The sequence below is a fragment of the Myotis daubentonii genome, chromosome 8, assembly GCF_963259705.1.
Source record: "Myotis daubentonii chromosome 8, mMyoDau2.1, whole genome shotgun sequence".
Classification (NCBI taxonomy): Eukaryota; Metazoa; Chordata; class Mammalia; order Chiroptera; family Vespertilionidae; genus Myotis; species Myotis daubentonii.
The window spans coordinates 85,910,932-85,925,482 of record NC_081847.1 but is presented as its reverse complement, the minus strand read 5'-3'; the positions used below and the strand labels follow the sequence as shown (position 1 = coordinate 85,925,482).

General features: G+C 54.5%; 2 protein-coding genes and 1 long non-coding RNA gene across 10 annotated transcripts in view; 2 read left to right on the top strand and 1 right to left on the bottom strand.

Annotated features, from left to right (window-relative positions):
* The window catches only part of LOC132240018 (uncharacterized), a 3,923-nt gene extending 1,107 nt beyond the window's left edge, over positions 1–2,816 (top strand). Inside the window, exons 2-4 of the long non-coding RNA XR_009454209.1 lie at positions 493–709; positions 1,602–1,903; positions 2,034–2,816. This is a non-coding gene — a long non-coding RNA (uncharacterized LOC132240018). The remainder of the gene's footprint in view (positions 1–492; positions 710–1,601; positions 1,904–2,033) is intronic.
* Positions 1–8,049, bottom strand: part of SKA1 (spindle and kinetochore associated complex subunit 1) — a 24,299-nt gene extending 16,250 nt beyond the window's left edge. The window contains exon 1 of the mRNA XM_059707318.1: positions 7,918–8,049. The gene's annotated coding sequence lies outside the window, so the exon portion shown is untranslated. The remainder of the gene's footprint in view (positions 1–7,917) is intronic.
* CXXC1 (CXXC finger protein 1) lies at positions 8,032–14,551 on the top strand. Of its 8 annotated transcripts, none has more exons than XM_059707313.1 (15): positions 8,032–8,161; positions 8,948–9,066; positions 9,165–9,265; positions 9,544–9,779; positions 9,871–10,074; positions 10,480–10,506; positions 10,584–10,829; positions 10,995–11,102; positions 11,246–11,430; positions 11,688–11,895; positions 11,974–12,084; positions 12,218–12,267; positions 12,417–12,513; positions 13,899–14,051; positions 14,134–14,551. In XM_059707313.1, exons 1-15 carry the CDS (start codon positions 8,045–8,047, stop codon positions 14,278–14,280), a joined length of 2,109 nt encoding a protein of 702 aa, XP_059563296.1. In that variant the 5' UTR covers positions 8,032–8,044; the 3' UTR covers positions 14,281–14,551. The 8 variants fall into 8 exon arrangements, with proteins under 8 accessions (XP_059563296.1, XP_059563299.1, XP_059563295.1 ...); XM_059707316.1 differs by lacking the exon at positions 8,032–8,161 and adding an exon at positions 8,234–8,261; XM_059707312.1 differs by lacking the exon at positions 8,032–8,161 and having other exon boundaries at positions 8,798–9,066; positions 9,883–10,074.

Sequence of the window (14,551 nt, the reverse complement as noted above, 5' to 3'; positions counted from 1 at the left end):
GATTCTCTCTCATCATTGATATTTCTATTTCTCTCCTTCTCCCTTCCTCTCTGAAATCAATAAAAGTATATTTAAAAAAAAGAAGGGTCTGGCCCAAAGATTCTTCCTGAGATTGAGGAAGCTGCTTGTACAGTGCTGTCTGGGTAGCTTAGGTGGTTGGAGCATCATCTTGATATGCCAAGGTTGCAGGTTCAATCCCTAGTCAGGGCACGTACCAGAAATAACCAATGAATGCATGTATAAGTGGAACAACAAATCGATGTTTCTTTCTCTCCCTTCCTCTCTCTTGAATCAATTTTTTAAAATCAGTTACCTTATTAAGGAAGAGTGGTAAGTGATCTTGAAATACTGTAGTGGTAGAAAAAAAATCAGGGACTTCCCTCTTCTCACATTTTTATTAAAGGAAAACATTCAAATGAAAATAATAACCCTTATATTTGCCATGTTCTCTCTAGCATTATAAATGACTTTTAAAAAAATCCTTTATTTAAGAGCCAGGTGACACCTATTCCTGGTGGGGCACAGATTCCAGCCGCCCAATGAGGCAGGTTTCCTCAGCCTCCTGCTCCCTGTTGTGTCACCATCTGCTGATGCCCTTCGTGACTTCTGTGCGGTCAACCCCTTCCCATCTGGGGACACTTCTCCTTCCACCTGCCCCTGGACCTGAGCCAGCTGTGTGATCGGCCTCTTCCCACCTGGGGGCAGAGGGGTGAGTCCTTGAGGGGGATGTTGGTGGTTTGGTTCTAGGCTCCTTATGCCACTATCTTACGACTTTTTAAAATAAGATTTGCCAAGGGGAGCACAGGGTGCTGGGTGGTGAGCCACCCTCCTATCCCCCACAAGAAAAACTGGACTCCAGAAGTTTCTTTCTTACAGGGCCTGGAGGAAGTACACTGCATTCCTCCAGGGGCCACAGCGGGAGGTCCAGGAAGAGTGCCGAGAGGCAGGACCTGGGCTACCTGTCTTTATTAGGGACCCTAAGTGGAGTGCTTTGGGGTTACCTGGCTAGGGCTGGGTTGGTCAATTCAAAAGAGCGGGGTTTTGGTAAGCCCCACTGAGGTCTTATCTAAGGGGTGCATAAGGCATACAGGCACTGGGAGGCAGGGGAGAGTGTTATTACCAGGGCTGTTGGTGAGGTCATGTCAGGAATTTACATTTGCTTGTGACTGTGGCTACTATCTTGGGCATACACCTGAATGAGAGGGCCAGTGTCAGTTTTAAGGCCCCTACAAGCCACTTGGCCAAAAAAAAAAAGGGATGTGGCGGCAGCAAGACCATGGTGTAGCTTAGCTAAACTCTCCATAGGCTGACCTGGTGTTGTAGTAAAATATAGAAATGTTTAAAAATGTCTAAAAAATGTTTAAAAGGTTTTAAAATGTTTGAGTTAACTTTCCTGAAAACTTAAAGTCTGATATTAAGGACACATTCCCCACTGCTCTGAAGCATGTGTACCTCATGGATAGGGATTTGAACTTCAGTTGCTAACTCAGAGTGACTTGTCAGGATAACCATTTGAGTGAGTGATGTACTCTTCCTAGATAATCACATGTAGGCCCTCGCCCTGTTTGAGATTAACGTGTGCCTACGTAATTCATTGACAGCCACCTGAACTACTGCGCAACAGGCTTTAAAAATGGGTCCTGACCAGCCGACGGTGCTCGCCTGTCGAGACAGCCACAAAGGCACGTCCTTTTCTCAGTCCGGCAAGTGACGCCGTTCCACGCTCCTCTCTCTGCCAGAGGACAGAAGAACGGCTAGTACCTCTCCATCGAGACACGACCGAGCTCTCCGGTGAGGAACACCGGCCCCCTGCATCGGACCGGACCAGCCCAGCTGCCAGACCCCAGAGGACAGCACCACCGGGATCCCCATTAAGCCTGTACCTGCAGCATCAGGAACTGGTGTGAGTAATAAAGTGCTGTGTGATTTGCAACAGCATATGTTTCATGTGGTGTAATTCCTCCGGCAGTTAACTGAATTATTTTGCGTATGCTTAATATTAAAATTAAAGCTTCTGGTCTTTTCAGTCCTAGGCCTGCCCTTGGTCCTGCTTGCGTAGAGCAGCCTCTTTGCTAGCAACTACTTGAATGTCTCACACCTGCACGGTTAAAGTTTATCTCAAGGGACGCCTTAGAGATAAACACTCCAGATCCTTTCCTGGGATCTACTTGGGACACGTGGGTTTCGCTGTGAAGGTGAAGGGCAGCCGGTGGCCGGCTGCAGATCCCAGCCCAGAAAGGTGTGCAGCCCCCACCGGGACACGGGGTTTTCCGCTGAGCGCCATGCTGGCTATGGACAGCGCCTGCAGGGGTCTCCCTGGCACAGCCAAGTCTCCTGTTGCTGAGCCGAGGCACCTCCTGCTCCAGGTGAGGGCTGACCGCCCAGGGTCGTGGGATCTGTTTGGAAATGCATCCTCCGAGAAGCAGGTTCAGAAGCTGGACACATCTCCATGGGGCCAAGGGACCCCACGCCAGACGCGACTTTTGAGGGGATGCCGAGCTCTTGGAGTGCCCCCGATCTCCAGTTGGAACTCCTCCTACCAATGCCATAGTGGAGGCACCAGACCTCAGCGGAGGGGACCAGAAGGGGGGGGGGGGGTAGGGCTACGGCTGCCCTGGGAGGCGGTTGGGGGCTAGGGGCACCGTGGCGCCACCCTGACTCCGGCCATCTCTGGCCTGCTCCAAGGGAGGCAGTCCTGCCTGCCCATCCTTATGTAAGCCGGTACAATAAATAGCGAAATAAGAAAAATCTTCCAGACATGCTAAGAAAGCCCCACTGTGCACCCTAAAACCAAATAAGATCTAACCAGGCCTGTATACCTATTGTAAGATTCAATTAGCTGTATAAGATGGAGTTGTATTTAGACCTCGCCTTTTCCAAGAGGAAAAAGATACTCGACTTGGTTTGCCTTCCAGGCAGAACCTGGAAAATATCCAGCGAGGGTGGAGGAGAGAATCTGGCAGACTTCACTTCTCAGTGCCATCAGGAAGTAGCTGGTTTCAGCATCTTCCATCTCCATAACAACGATGCCAACTTCCTGCCAGACACCAGGAGGTAAACACATCGCCAAGGACCTTCCTAGGGAGTGGTTGGCCCATGGCAACCACAAGGCTGCGCCTTAAAAGCAGTCCTCGCTGGCCGCTGCTATTTGTGGGATACTGCCTATGCGATAAGGGCTGTGGGTTACCAGAGGCCCCGAAAATGTGAAGACAACTTTCTGGCTTTGTGAGGCAAGAGTTGGTGTACCGCTTCACTACTTATTTGGCCACCTTGTAACAGTAACAGTTGAGGGGGTGGAAGGAAGAGGCAGGAGAAAGGGGAAAGGAGGAGAAAGGGGAACATCTCATGTTTGTGGATTGGAAAACTTAATACTCTTACAATGGCAGTATTCCCCAAAATTGATCTACAGATTCAACACAACTCCTATCAAAGTTTCAACTGAATGCTCTCCAAATTAGACAAGTTTATCATAAAATTTGTATGGAAATTTAAGAAACTGAGAGTAGCCAAAGCAATATTTTAAAAGAATAACACAGCCAAGCCGGTGTGGCTCAGTGGTTGAGTGTTGACCTATGAACCAGGAGGTCATGGTTCCATTCCCCATCAGGGCACATGACTGGCTTATGGGCTTGATCCCCAGTAGTGGGCATGCAAGAGGCAGCTGATCAAGATTCTCTCATCATTATGTTTCTATCTCGCTCTCCCTCTCCCTTCCTCTCTGAAATCAATAAAAATAAAAAATAAAAAAAGCCCAGCTGGCGTGGCTCAGTGGTTGAGCATCGACCTATGAACCAGGAGGCCATGGTTCCCTTCCCCATCAGGGCACATGCCTGGGTTGCGGGCTCGATCTCCAGTGTGGGGCAGCCGATCAATGATTCTCATCATTGATGTTCCTATCTCTCTCCCTCTTCCTTCCTCTCTGAAATCAATAAAATATATAAAAATTAAAAAAGAATAACACAGCCTGACTAGTGTGGTTCAATTAGTTGAGGGTCCTCCCATGAACCAGGAGGTCATAGTTTCATTCCCGGTCAGGGGACAAGCCTGGGTTTCTGACTTGATTCCCAGTAGGGGGCATGCAGGAGGCAGCCAAATGACGATGTTTCTCTTCAATGTTTCTATTCCTCTCCCTTCCTCTCTATAAAATCAATTAAAATATTTTTAAAAAATAAAGTGAATATAGCCTTTAAAAAATCAAAACAAACAAAAAATGGGGTAAAAATAATGGTTGTTAAAACTGCAAGCACATTATCACAAATTTAGGCAGTTGCTCTAAAATACTAATATTGACCATATTGCTCACCACAATACTCACACACACACACACACACACACACACACACACACCAAATAAAATAAAATCTCACTTAAGAAAATATTTAATGAAGCAATAAAATTTATGAATTTTATTAAATCTCAACTCTTGAAAAGACATCCATCATGTTAATATGTCACGCAATGAGAAGCATGAAACACTATTGCATATCACAGAGCAAGAATTGTCTCGGAGGAAACCAAGATGGCGGCATAGGTAAACACCGGAGTTTGCTGCCTCGAACAACCACTTCAAAAATACAACTGAAAGACAGAACGGACATCATCCAGAACCACAGGAAGGCTGGCTGAGTGGAAATTCTACAACTAGAAGGAAAGAGAAAAGCATACCAAGACTCAGAGGAGGTGCAGTGTGGTAGTAAAATACTAAGGTGCGGAGGTGCATGCGAAGCGGGCTGGCGGCTGAGGGCGCGGTTGTCGTTTTCAATCGGGAGGGAGTCTCAGGCTCTGAGCTCCAGTTCTGGGCGAGTCTCTGGGGACCCAGACTCATATGGGAGAAGCGGGACTATCTGGCATCGGTTGAAACTTGAGGGCAGCTTTCCCTCGGAGGGGCTTGCAGCGATTACCGGGACACTGAGAAGCAGAGCCTCTGAGGGCAAGACTGAGAGCAGCCATAACTGCTAGCCCCGCCCTGGTGATCCCGTGGGACCCACCCCGCCCAAGCCCTGCAGGGAGGATTTTGCTGGATAGCCTCAGGCAAAGGCTAGATTAGCACCTCCCTAGAGATCTAGGAGCCAGGAAACCCAGAGGTCAGAGTGGGACCATCCAGTTTGCAGCTCTGTGGAACCATAAAGGACACACTCAGGGGGCAGACTCAGTGAGCACCAAAGCCCCATTGAAGCAAGTCTTGCCCCAGAGGGGTGTCTCCAGCACAGAAGTTCTCCCACTGCAGACACAGCTGGTTCTCACAGCCAACTGGCCTGGAGGTCAATCCCTCCCAGTGATAACTACAATAATCAAGGCTTAACTACAACAAGACTGTGCACAAAGCCCACAAGGGGGTGCACCAAGAGTGTCCACCTCAGGTAATTGGGGAGGCTGAGCCACTGAGCCCTAGAGGACACTCAGCACAGAAAACCACTTTATCAACACAGGGAAGCATAAGAAATGCAGAGACAAAGAAAAAGGACACAAATAACAGAAATGGAGGAAAGCAAACTACTGGATATAGAGTTCAAAGCCATACTTTTAAGGTTTTTCAAGAATTTTCTAGAAACTGCCGATCAACTTAATGAGACCTACAAGAAATCTAATGAGACCCTTGAGGTTGTGATAAAGGACCAACTAGAAATTAAGCATACACTGACTGAAATAAAGAATATTATACAGACTCCCAACAGCAGACTAGAGGATTGCAAGAATCAAGTCAACGATTTGAAATACGAAGAAGCAAACAACACCCCACCAGAAAAGCAAAATGAAAAAGAATCCAAAAATACGAAGATAGTTTAAGGAGCCTCTGGGACAGCTTCAAGCGTACCAACATCCGAATTATAGGGGTGCCAGAAGAAGAGAGAGGGCAAGATATTGAAAACCTATTTGAAGAAATAATGACAGAAATCTTCCCCTACCTGGTGAAAGAAATAGACTTACAAGTCCAGGAAGTGCAGAGAACCCCAAACAAAAGGAATCCAAAGAGGACCACACCAAGACACATCATAATTAAAATGCCAAGAGCAAAAGACAAAGAGAGAATCTTAAAAGCAGCAAGAGAAAGAAAGTCAGTTACCTACAAAGGAATACCCATATGACTGTCAGCTGATTTCTCAACAGAAACTATGCAGGCCAGAAGGGAGTGGCAAGAAATATTCAAAGTGATGAATACCAAGAACCTACAACCAAGATTATTTTACCCAGCAAAGCTATCATTCAGAACTGAAGGTCAGATAAAGAGCTTCACAGATAAGAAAAAGCTAAAGGAGTTCATCACCACCAAACCAGGATTATATGAAATGCTGAAAGGTATCATTTAAGGAGAGGAAAAAGAAAAAGGTAAAGATACAAATTATGAACAACAAATACGCATTTATCAACAAGTGAATCTAAAAATCAAGTGAATAAATAATCTGATGAACAGAATGAACTGGTGATTATAATAGAATCAGGGGCATAGAAAGGGAATGGACTGGCTATTCTTGGGGGGGAAAGGAGTGAGGGAGATGTGGGAAGAGACTGGACAAAAATCGTGCACCTATGGATGAGGACAGTGGGTGGGGAGTGAGGGAGGAGGGTGTGGTGGGAACTGGGTGGAGGGGAGCTATGGGGGAAAAAAGAGGAACAAATGTAATAATCTGAACAATAAAGATTTAATTAATAAAAAAAAAATTGCCTCGATGAAAAGTACTCCAATGATAGTTTGTGTTGTGAGCTACTAGTAAACTAGCCACTTTTTTTCATGGAACACCATTTTCATCTTAAAGAACAACTATAGTTACTCTGAATGTGGACATTTACTCTGGGTGTGCAGGAGGCAGCCAATTGATGATGTTTCTCTCTCATCGATGTTTCCATCTCTCTATTCCTCTCCCTTCCTCTCTCTCTGTCAAATCAATAAGAACATTTAAAAGCTGAAAAAATTAAATTAACGCTGACATATTGTATCTCATTTAACTTCCATAGTTGCCCGGGCTAGAGCATGGCCAAGGGGATGTCTAGCTCTGACCGGTACAGATTTTCTTTATTGTACATCATTTAAATGTAAAAAGTTACTCTTATTGGGGAGATGGCTGGATATGTATGATATGCTTTCAACAGGAACGAGGCAAATGTACACTGCGATGGTGGTGGTGATGGAGGGGGGCGTGGTTGGCGGAGGACCTGGTGAAGCCGGTGGTCAGAGCAGATCCCAAGTCTACTTGGGGCTCCAGCCCCTTCTCCTGCGCACGGCGCTCCCGTCCTGCAGGGCGAGTCCCCTTGCAAGGCCCGGAGGCTGAAGACCGGCCCCATCCTGCAGGGCGAGTCCCCTTGCAAGGCCCGGAGGCTGAAGACCGGCCCCATCCTGCAGGGCGAGTCCCCTTGCAAAGCCCGGAGCTGACCCGACCGCCGGCTGACCTGAAAGGAATGGGAGCGGGCCAGGGCGCAGCCGCTTCCCTCGGAGCCCGAACGCCGTGAAAACGTGTCAGAGAAAGACAGTATCCCATGATCGCCCTCAGACGTGGACTCTGAGGAACAAAATCAGCTGCTGAACAGAACAGATCCAGAGGCGCAGGAGCGGGCACAGCCTGCAGGCGGGGAGGGGAGCCATCGTCAGAGACCTCGTGTGCACACACGCGTCGCCCACGGACACAGACAACCGGGGGGCGGCCGGGGCGGGAGGGCCGGAGGGTCCCTGCCCTCCTTTCAACAATAAAGATGAAAAGCCGGGCGGAGGGAGACGTGGACAGTGACTGCGGAGAGGAGCGCGACTCCATCCGGCAGGTCCGCGAGCGGCCGCCCTCCCGGGCGACTGGTCTGCAGCGCCAGCTCCCGCTGCACGGAGCCGACCCCCGGCCCGGACTCGCCCCCCGGAGCCGCCGGCCAGCCGGCCGCTGCCCGCGCGGCCCCCTCACGACGCCGGGTGCCCCGGGCGTCGCGCCTCCCTACCGCCTCCACCTCCGCGTCCGAACGAGCGGCCGCCGGACGGACTCCGCCGACGAGGTGGCGGCGCCCTGGGGAAGCGGCGCCCCGGCGCGGCCAAGCTCCCAGCGAACCCGCGGCCCCGGCGGCCAAGATGGCGGCGCCGGGAGGCGGTGGCGGCGGCCGTGGGCGGGGCCGTCGCGGCGCTGACGTCCGGGCCTGCGCACTGGGACGACGGCGCCCGGGAGGCGCGCCAGAAGCGGAAGTGGCTGTGAGCACCTTTGCAACCGCCTCGGACGCCGCGGAGTGGCGGGCGGGTGGGCGGGCGGCCGGCGGGGTCGCGCAGGGGGGGCGCCAGGCGCGGGGCGATGGTGAGTGCGGGACTCGGCCGGGCGCGGGCGGCGGTCACGGCGGGGTCCGCGGGCAGACGCGCGGGGGGGTCTGTGGTCAACCCGGACCCGGAGTCTGGGGGCCAAAGTAGGAGGGCCGGTGGGGCGCCCGCCCTCCGATACCAGAGCCGCCGGGGGCGGTGGGGGAGCCTCTGTGGGGTCCGTCGTGGAAGTTGAGCGTGGACCCCCGGCGGCAGTTCCGGGGGGCCCGTCGGGGGCTCCCTGGGCAGAGGGGCGAGGGGTGCGTTCCATGGACGAGGCGTGCGGCCCGCCCGCCGCGAGTTTGACATGCTGGCCAGTGTTCCGGGCTGTGCGCATCCCGGGATCTTGGGGAGCCGCGGGCGGGATGGGGGGGGGCGCGGTCTGGGGCTGATCGTGGAGCGTGATGGGGAGTCTTCGGGGGAGAACTGCGGCGGGTGTTGGTCGTGAGCCCTACGAGTGTGGGCAGAGGGAGGGGGTGTCCGTGGGGCGAGCACGGGAGGTCTGGGGACAGTGGCCGGGCTTCATGCGCGGGGTCATGTCAGGGGGCAGTGATGGGTGTCCGCGGGGCCCATAGTGGAGGTCTGTGTGCGGAGCCGGGACGGGAAGTCTTCCTGGCGGAGTGTGGGGGGCCCGTGGTGAGCCAGGATGGGGGTTCTCTAAGGAGCCCTGTGTGGGGGGTCCCACAGGACGGGGATGGCTCGGACCCAGAGCCTCCGGATGCGGGGGAGGACAGCAAGTCGGAGAATGGGGAGAACGCGCCCATCTACTGCATCTGCCGCAAACCGGACATCAACTGCTTCATGATGTGAGCCCGGGCTCGGGGGGCGGGGCTGCACCTGTCCAGCCCCATGGCCGGGTGGGGGTCCAGCCGCTCATCCCCACCGCCCGCCCCTTCCCCTGCAGCGGGTGCGACAACTGCAATGAGTGGTTCCATGGGGACTGCATCCGCATCACGGAGAAGATGGCCAAAGCCATCCGGGAGTGGTACTGCCTGGAGTGCCGAGGTGAGGAGGTGAGGGGTGGCCGGGACAGGTAGGCGGGAGGGGCTGAGAGGGGGGAGGAGGAGCCCTACTGGGGGGCTGGGTCAGGGGGAGTAGGGTTACGGTTCTGCGGGCAGGGTGATGGTTCTGTGGTGAGCCAACACAGAGGACCCCACTGGAGGGACCCCTCTGCCCCAGAGCAGGGGGGAGAGCGCCATTGGGTGGGACAGGAGAGGAGAGAAGAGGAAGAAAGTTCTGAGACAAGCCAACCCCCCCCAATGCCCACCCACCTTGGCCCACAGAGAAAGACCCCAAGCTGGAGATCCGCTATCGGCACAAGAAGTCACGGGAACGGGACAGCAATGAGCGAGACGGCAGTGAGCCCCGGGATGAGGGTGGAGGGCGCAAGAGGCCTGCCCCGGATCCAGACCTGCAGCGTCGGGCGGGGTCAGGCACAGGGGTTGGGGCCATGCTTGCTCGGGGCTCTGCTTCGCCCCACAAATCCTCTCCACAGCCCTTGATGGCCACACCCAGCCAGGTGAGTGGCTGTGGTGGCTGGGATAGGTAAGGTGATTCCAGCTCAGGCCCTACTTGGGTTCTTGATTTGTGTTCTGGGCCCCTTCCCTCAGCATCACCAGCAGCAGCAGCAGCAGCAGCAGCAGCAGCAGCAGCAGCAGATCAAACGGTCAGCCCGAATGTGTGGCGAGTGTGAGGCCTGCCGGCGCACTGAGGACTGTGGCCACTGTGACTTCTGCCGGGACATGAAGAAGTTTGGGGGCCCCAACAAGATCCGGCAGAAATGCCGGCTGCGTCAGTGCCAGCTGCGGGCCCGGGTGAGCATGGGCAGAGCTGGGCAGGGTCAGGTTAGGGGGCCAGTGTGTGCAGGAAGAGGTGACTGACACTAGAATTGGTGCACTAGGTGGGTGGGGCTTAACTGCATATAAATAGGTGGAAAGGAGCCTGGCCTATCCAGATGAATGGGACATGACACAAGTGCTGGTCTAGCAGGGGAGCCCCCCAACCCCAGGTGGGCAGGGTAGGCTGTGTTTCTAGGTAGTCAGGCACGTCAGGGCAGGTAGGGCAGGGCTGAGCATGTCCTGGCTATCGGGTCGGGGTGCAAGTGTGCCTGGGATGGCAAGGTAGGCTAGTTGGTGGGCTGGGCTCGTGTTGGAGGGACTAGGGAAGAGCCACCCTCCGTCCACCTGGGGCTGAACTGGGCCTTCCTCCTGCCGGCACAGGAATCGTACAAGTACTTCCCTTCCTCGGTGAGTCCAGCCTCCCAGGGCGGGGCGGGGCATGCGGGCAGATTGTTCAGGGCCAGTCCTGAGATTCTGCCCTGCAGCTCTCGCCAGTGACATCGTCGGAGTCCCTGCCAAGACCTCGCCGGCCACTGCCCACCCAGCAGCAGCCACAGCCATCACAGAAGCTGGGACGCATCCGTGAGGACGAGGGGGCAGTGGTGTCATCAGTAGTCAAGGACCCACCTGAGGCTACAGCCACACCTGAGCCACTCTCAGATGAGGACCTACCACTGGACCCTGACCTGTACCAGGACTTATGTGCAGGGGCCTTTGATGACCACAGCCTGGTGAGCAGGCAGAGCATCCCATGGTGGAAGGGTGGAGGTTACAGAAGCAGAGTATCCATAATGAAAAGAGAGGAGGCAGAGGGTATGGAAGGCTGATTTGGGAACTGAGTAGGTGGTGGGGTAGTCTGAGTGGGGCAAGGGGGTCAGTGTATGCCTCCCTTGCAGCCCTGGATGAGTGACACAGAGGAGTCCCCGTTCTTGGACCCTGCGCTGCGGAAGAGGGCAGTCAAAGTGAAGCATGTAAAGCGTCGGGAGAAGAAGTCTGAGAAGAAGGTGATGGAGAGGGTGAAACGTGTGTGCGAAGTCAGAGGGCAGGGGGCTGAATGGGGTGAGAGCCAGAAAGGGGTGGGATGCAGGGGAGACGGGTATGGGGCTGATTTCAACTCTACCCTATCCTGACCTGCGTTGTCCCATAGAAGGAGGAGAGATATAAGCGGCATCGGCAGAAGCAGAAGCACAAAGACAAATGGAAACACCCGGAGCGAGCCGATGTCAAGGATCCCGCATCGCTACCGCAGTGCCTGGGGCCTGGCTGTGTGCGCGCTGCACAGCCCACCTCCAAGTATTGCTCAGATGACTGTGGCATGAAGCTGGCAGCCAAGTGAGTCATTCTTGGAGGGTTCAAGGGAGTGGGGAAGTATAGGACAGGGCTTGATAAGATCCCGCTGTATGTCTGTCAGTTACCTGTCTACCCTTCAGTCAACCAAGCACCCACCTACCTGTCCACCCATCCATCCCCCATTCGGTCACCTGTTTACTTATCTTCACCATTTAGTCACCCAGCCATTCTATCATCTTTGGCTCACCCCACTTACTTGTTGCTTGCCACCTTTCTACCTGTATCACTGCTTCCTGCAGCCGCATCTACGAGATCCTCCCCCAGCGCATCCAGCAGTGGCAGCAGAGCCCCTGCATTGCTGAAGAGCACGGCAAGAAGCTCCTTGAACGCATTCGCCGTGAGCAGCAGAGTGCCCGCACCCGCCTTCAGGAAATGGAGCGCCGATTCCATGAGCTTGAGGCCATCATTGCGCGTGCCAAGCAGCAGGCTGTGCGAGAGGATGAGGAGGTGAGCAAGCGTGGCATGGCATTGCAGGGCCCCGTACTTGGTCCTGCCTGGCCTCATCATTCCTTCCATTCCATGCAGAGCAATGAGGGTGACAGTGACGACACAGACTTGCAGATCTTCTGCGTCTCCTGCGGGCACCCCATCAATCCACGTGTTGCCTTGCGCCACATGGAGCGCTGCTATGCCAAGGTCAGGGTGTCAGCCTGAAAGGGCAGATGGTGTGGGAACATCAGCGGGTCCTTGGGGGACAATGCTGAGTGCTGTATTGGGAGGGCATGCAGCACACATCCACAGTTTTTTCCATTTGTGCTCATCCTTCCAGTATGAGAGCCAGACGTCCTTTGGGTCCATGTACCCCACACGCATTGAAGGGTGAGTGTGGGTGCTATGCAGACTTTGAGCAAGTAGGTTAATGCTGGGGTCAGAAGTAAAATGTTGGGGTAGGATATCATGATGGGCATGATAGATGGTCCCCTTTCCTTCTCCCCCTTTACTATTCTCTCTCTACTCCAAACCCCCAGGGCCACACGACTCTTCTGTGATGTCTACAATCCTCAGAGCAAGACATACTGTAAGCGGCTCCAGGTCTTGTGCCCAGAGCACTCACGGGACCCCAAAGTAAGGTTTTCTCTCAATTCCTCACATTCTGTCAATCCTCCCTTCCTCACTGCCCTACATCCCTTTCTCCCCCCCTCCTCTTTCCTTTCCTACCTGACCACTTTCATAATTCCCATCATCCTTTATTCATCCAGCTCATCACCTCCTATTCCTCCCCCTTTCCCTGCCTCTTTATCCTCTACTAGAGGCCCGGCACACGAAATTCATGCAGTCGGGGTGGGGGGGGGGGGGAGGGGGTCCTTCAGCCCAACCTGCGCCCTCTCACAGTCCAGAGAGCGGGCCTAAGTGGGCAGTCGGACATACTTAATGCTGCTGCGGAGGCAAGAGAGGCTCCCGCTACCGCCACTGCGCTTGCCAGCTGTCAGCCCAGCTTCTGGCTGAGCGGCGCTCCCCCGTGGGAGCACACTGACCACCAGGGGGCAGCTCCTGCATTGAGTGTCTTCCCCCTGGTGATCAGTGTGCGTCATAGCGGTTCTGCTGTTCAGTCAATTTGCATATTAGCCTTTTATTATATAGGACTAGAGGCCCGGTGCATGAAAATCGTGCACGGGGGAAGGAGTGTCTCTCAGCCTGGCCTGCACCCTCTCCAGTCTGGGACCCCCCTTGGGGGATGTCCGACTGCCAGTTTAGACCCTGCAGAATCGGGCCTAAACCGGCAGTCGGACATTCCCCTCACAATCTGGGACCGCTGGCTCCTAACCGCTCGCCTGCCTGCCTGCCTGATTGCCCCTAACCGCTTCTGCCTGCCAGCCTGATCACCCTCTAACCGCTCCCTTGCTGGCGTGATTGACGCCTAACTGCTCCCTTGCCGGCCTGATCACCCCCAACTGCCCTACCCTGCCAGCCTGATCACCCACAACTGCCCTCCCCTGCCAGCCTGATCACCCACAACTGCCCTACCCTGCCAGCCTGATCACCCACAACTGCCCTACCCTGCCAGCCTGATCACCCACAACTGCCCTCCCCTGCCGGCCCGATTGCCCCCAACTGCCCTCCCCTGCCGGCCCAAAGGCCACAACTGCCCTCCCTTGCCGTGACCTGCCTCCTCTGCCGGGAACTGCCTCCTCCACGCAAGGCAGTGGAGACGCCGGGACCGGCCTCCGCGCCGCACAGAGCCGCGGGACCCCTAGGCCTCACCATGCAGAGAGGCCGCTGGGCCCTGCCTCTGCTGTGCGTGCAGCCATCTTGTGGCGACGTCGCATGTGAGGGCATGAGGACCACCTAGGCTTTTATTAGTATAGATTCCTCCCCTTATCCATACCTCTCCACTTTCCTCTGATCTCTCCATTCCTTCTCTCCTCCCTTTTTTCCTGACCCCTCCCCATTCTGATCCTCCTTCCTGCCTTACCACACCCCATCCATCCTCATGCTTTGTCTTCCTGCAGGTGCCAGCTGACGAGGTATGTGGGTGCCCCCTTGTACGTGATGTCTTTGAGCTCACAGGTGAATTCTGCCGCCTGCCCAAGCGACAGTGCAACCGCCATTACTGCTGGGAGAAGTTGCGGCGTGCTGAAGTGGACCTGGAGCGTGTGCGCGTGGTAGGTTTTGGTGCTGGATGTGGCCAGGGTGAGGCGGGTCTTCCAGAGCTCCATGTCAGGGCTCCTTCTGCTCCTCTGGCAGTGGTACAAGCTGGACGAGCTGTTTGAGCAGGAGCGCAATGTACGCACAGCCATGACAAACCGGGCAGGATTACTGGCCCTGATGCTGCATCAAACCATCCAGCATGACCCACTCACTACCGACCTTCGCTCCAGTGCTGACCGTTGAGCCTCTCTGGCTCAGATGTCTTCACAGCCTTCACCCCAGGCTGGGGAGCTGCCTGGAATCCCCCATTTGTCTTTCTCCAGCGGTTTCTCAGTTTCTCCTTGTGCCCATCCATCATTTGACTGCCCATCTTCCCTTACCAGACTCAAACGTTCTTCCTTTCTTTCTGTATCCTTCTGTTTCTTCATCCTTTATGCCTGGGTGGGACAGTGCAGTCTGCTCACCCTTGCTTCCTTTCTTCCTGGTTTTGTTAATAAAATTTTGAATAACCAAA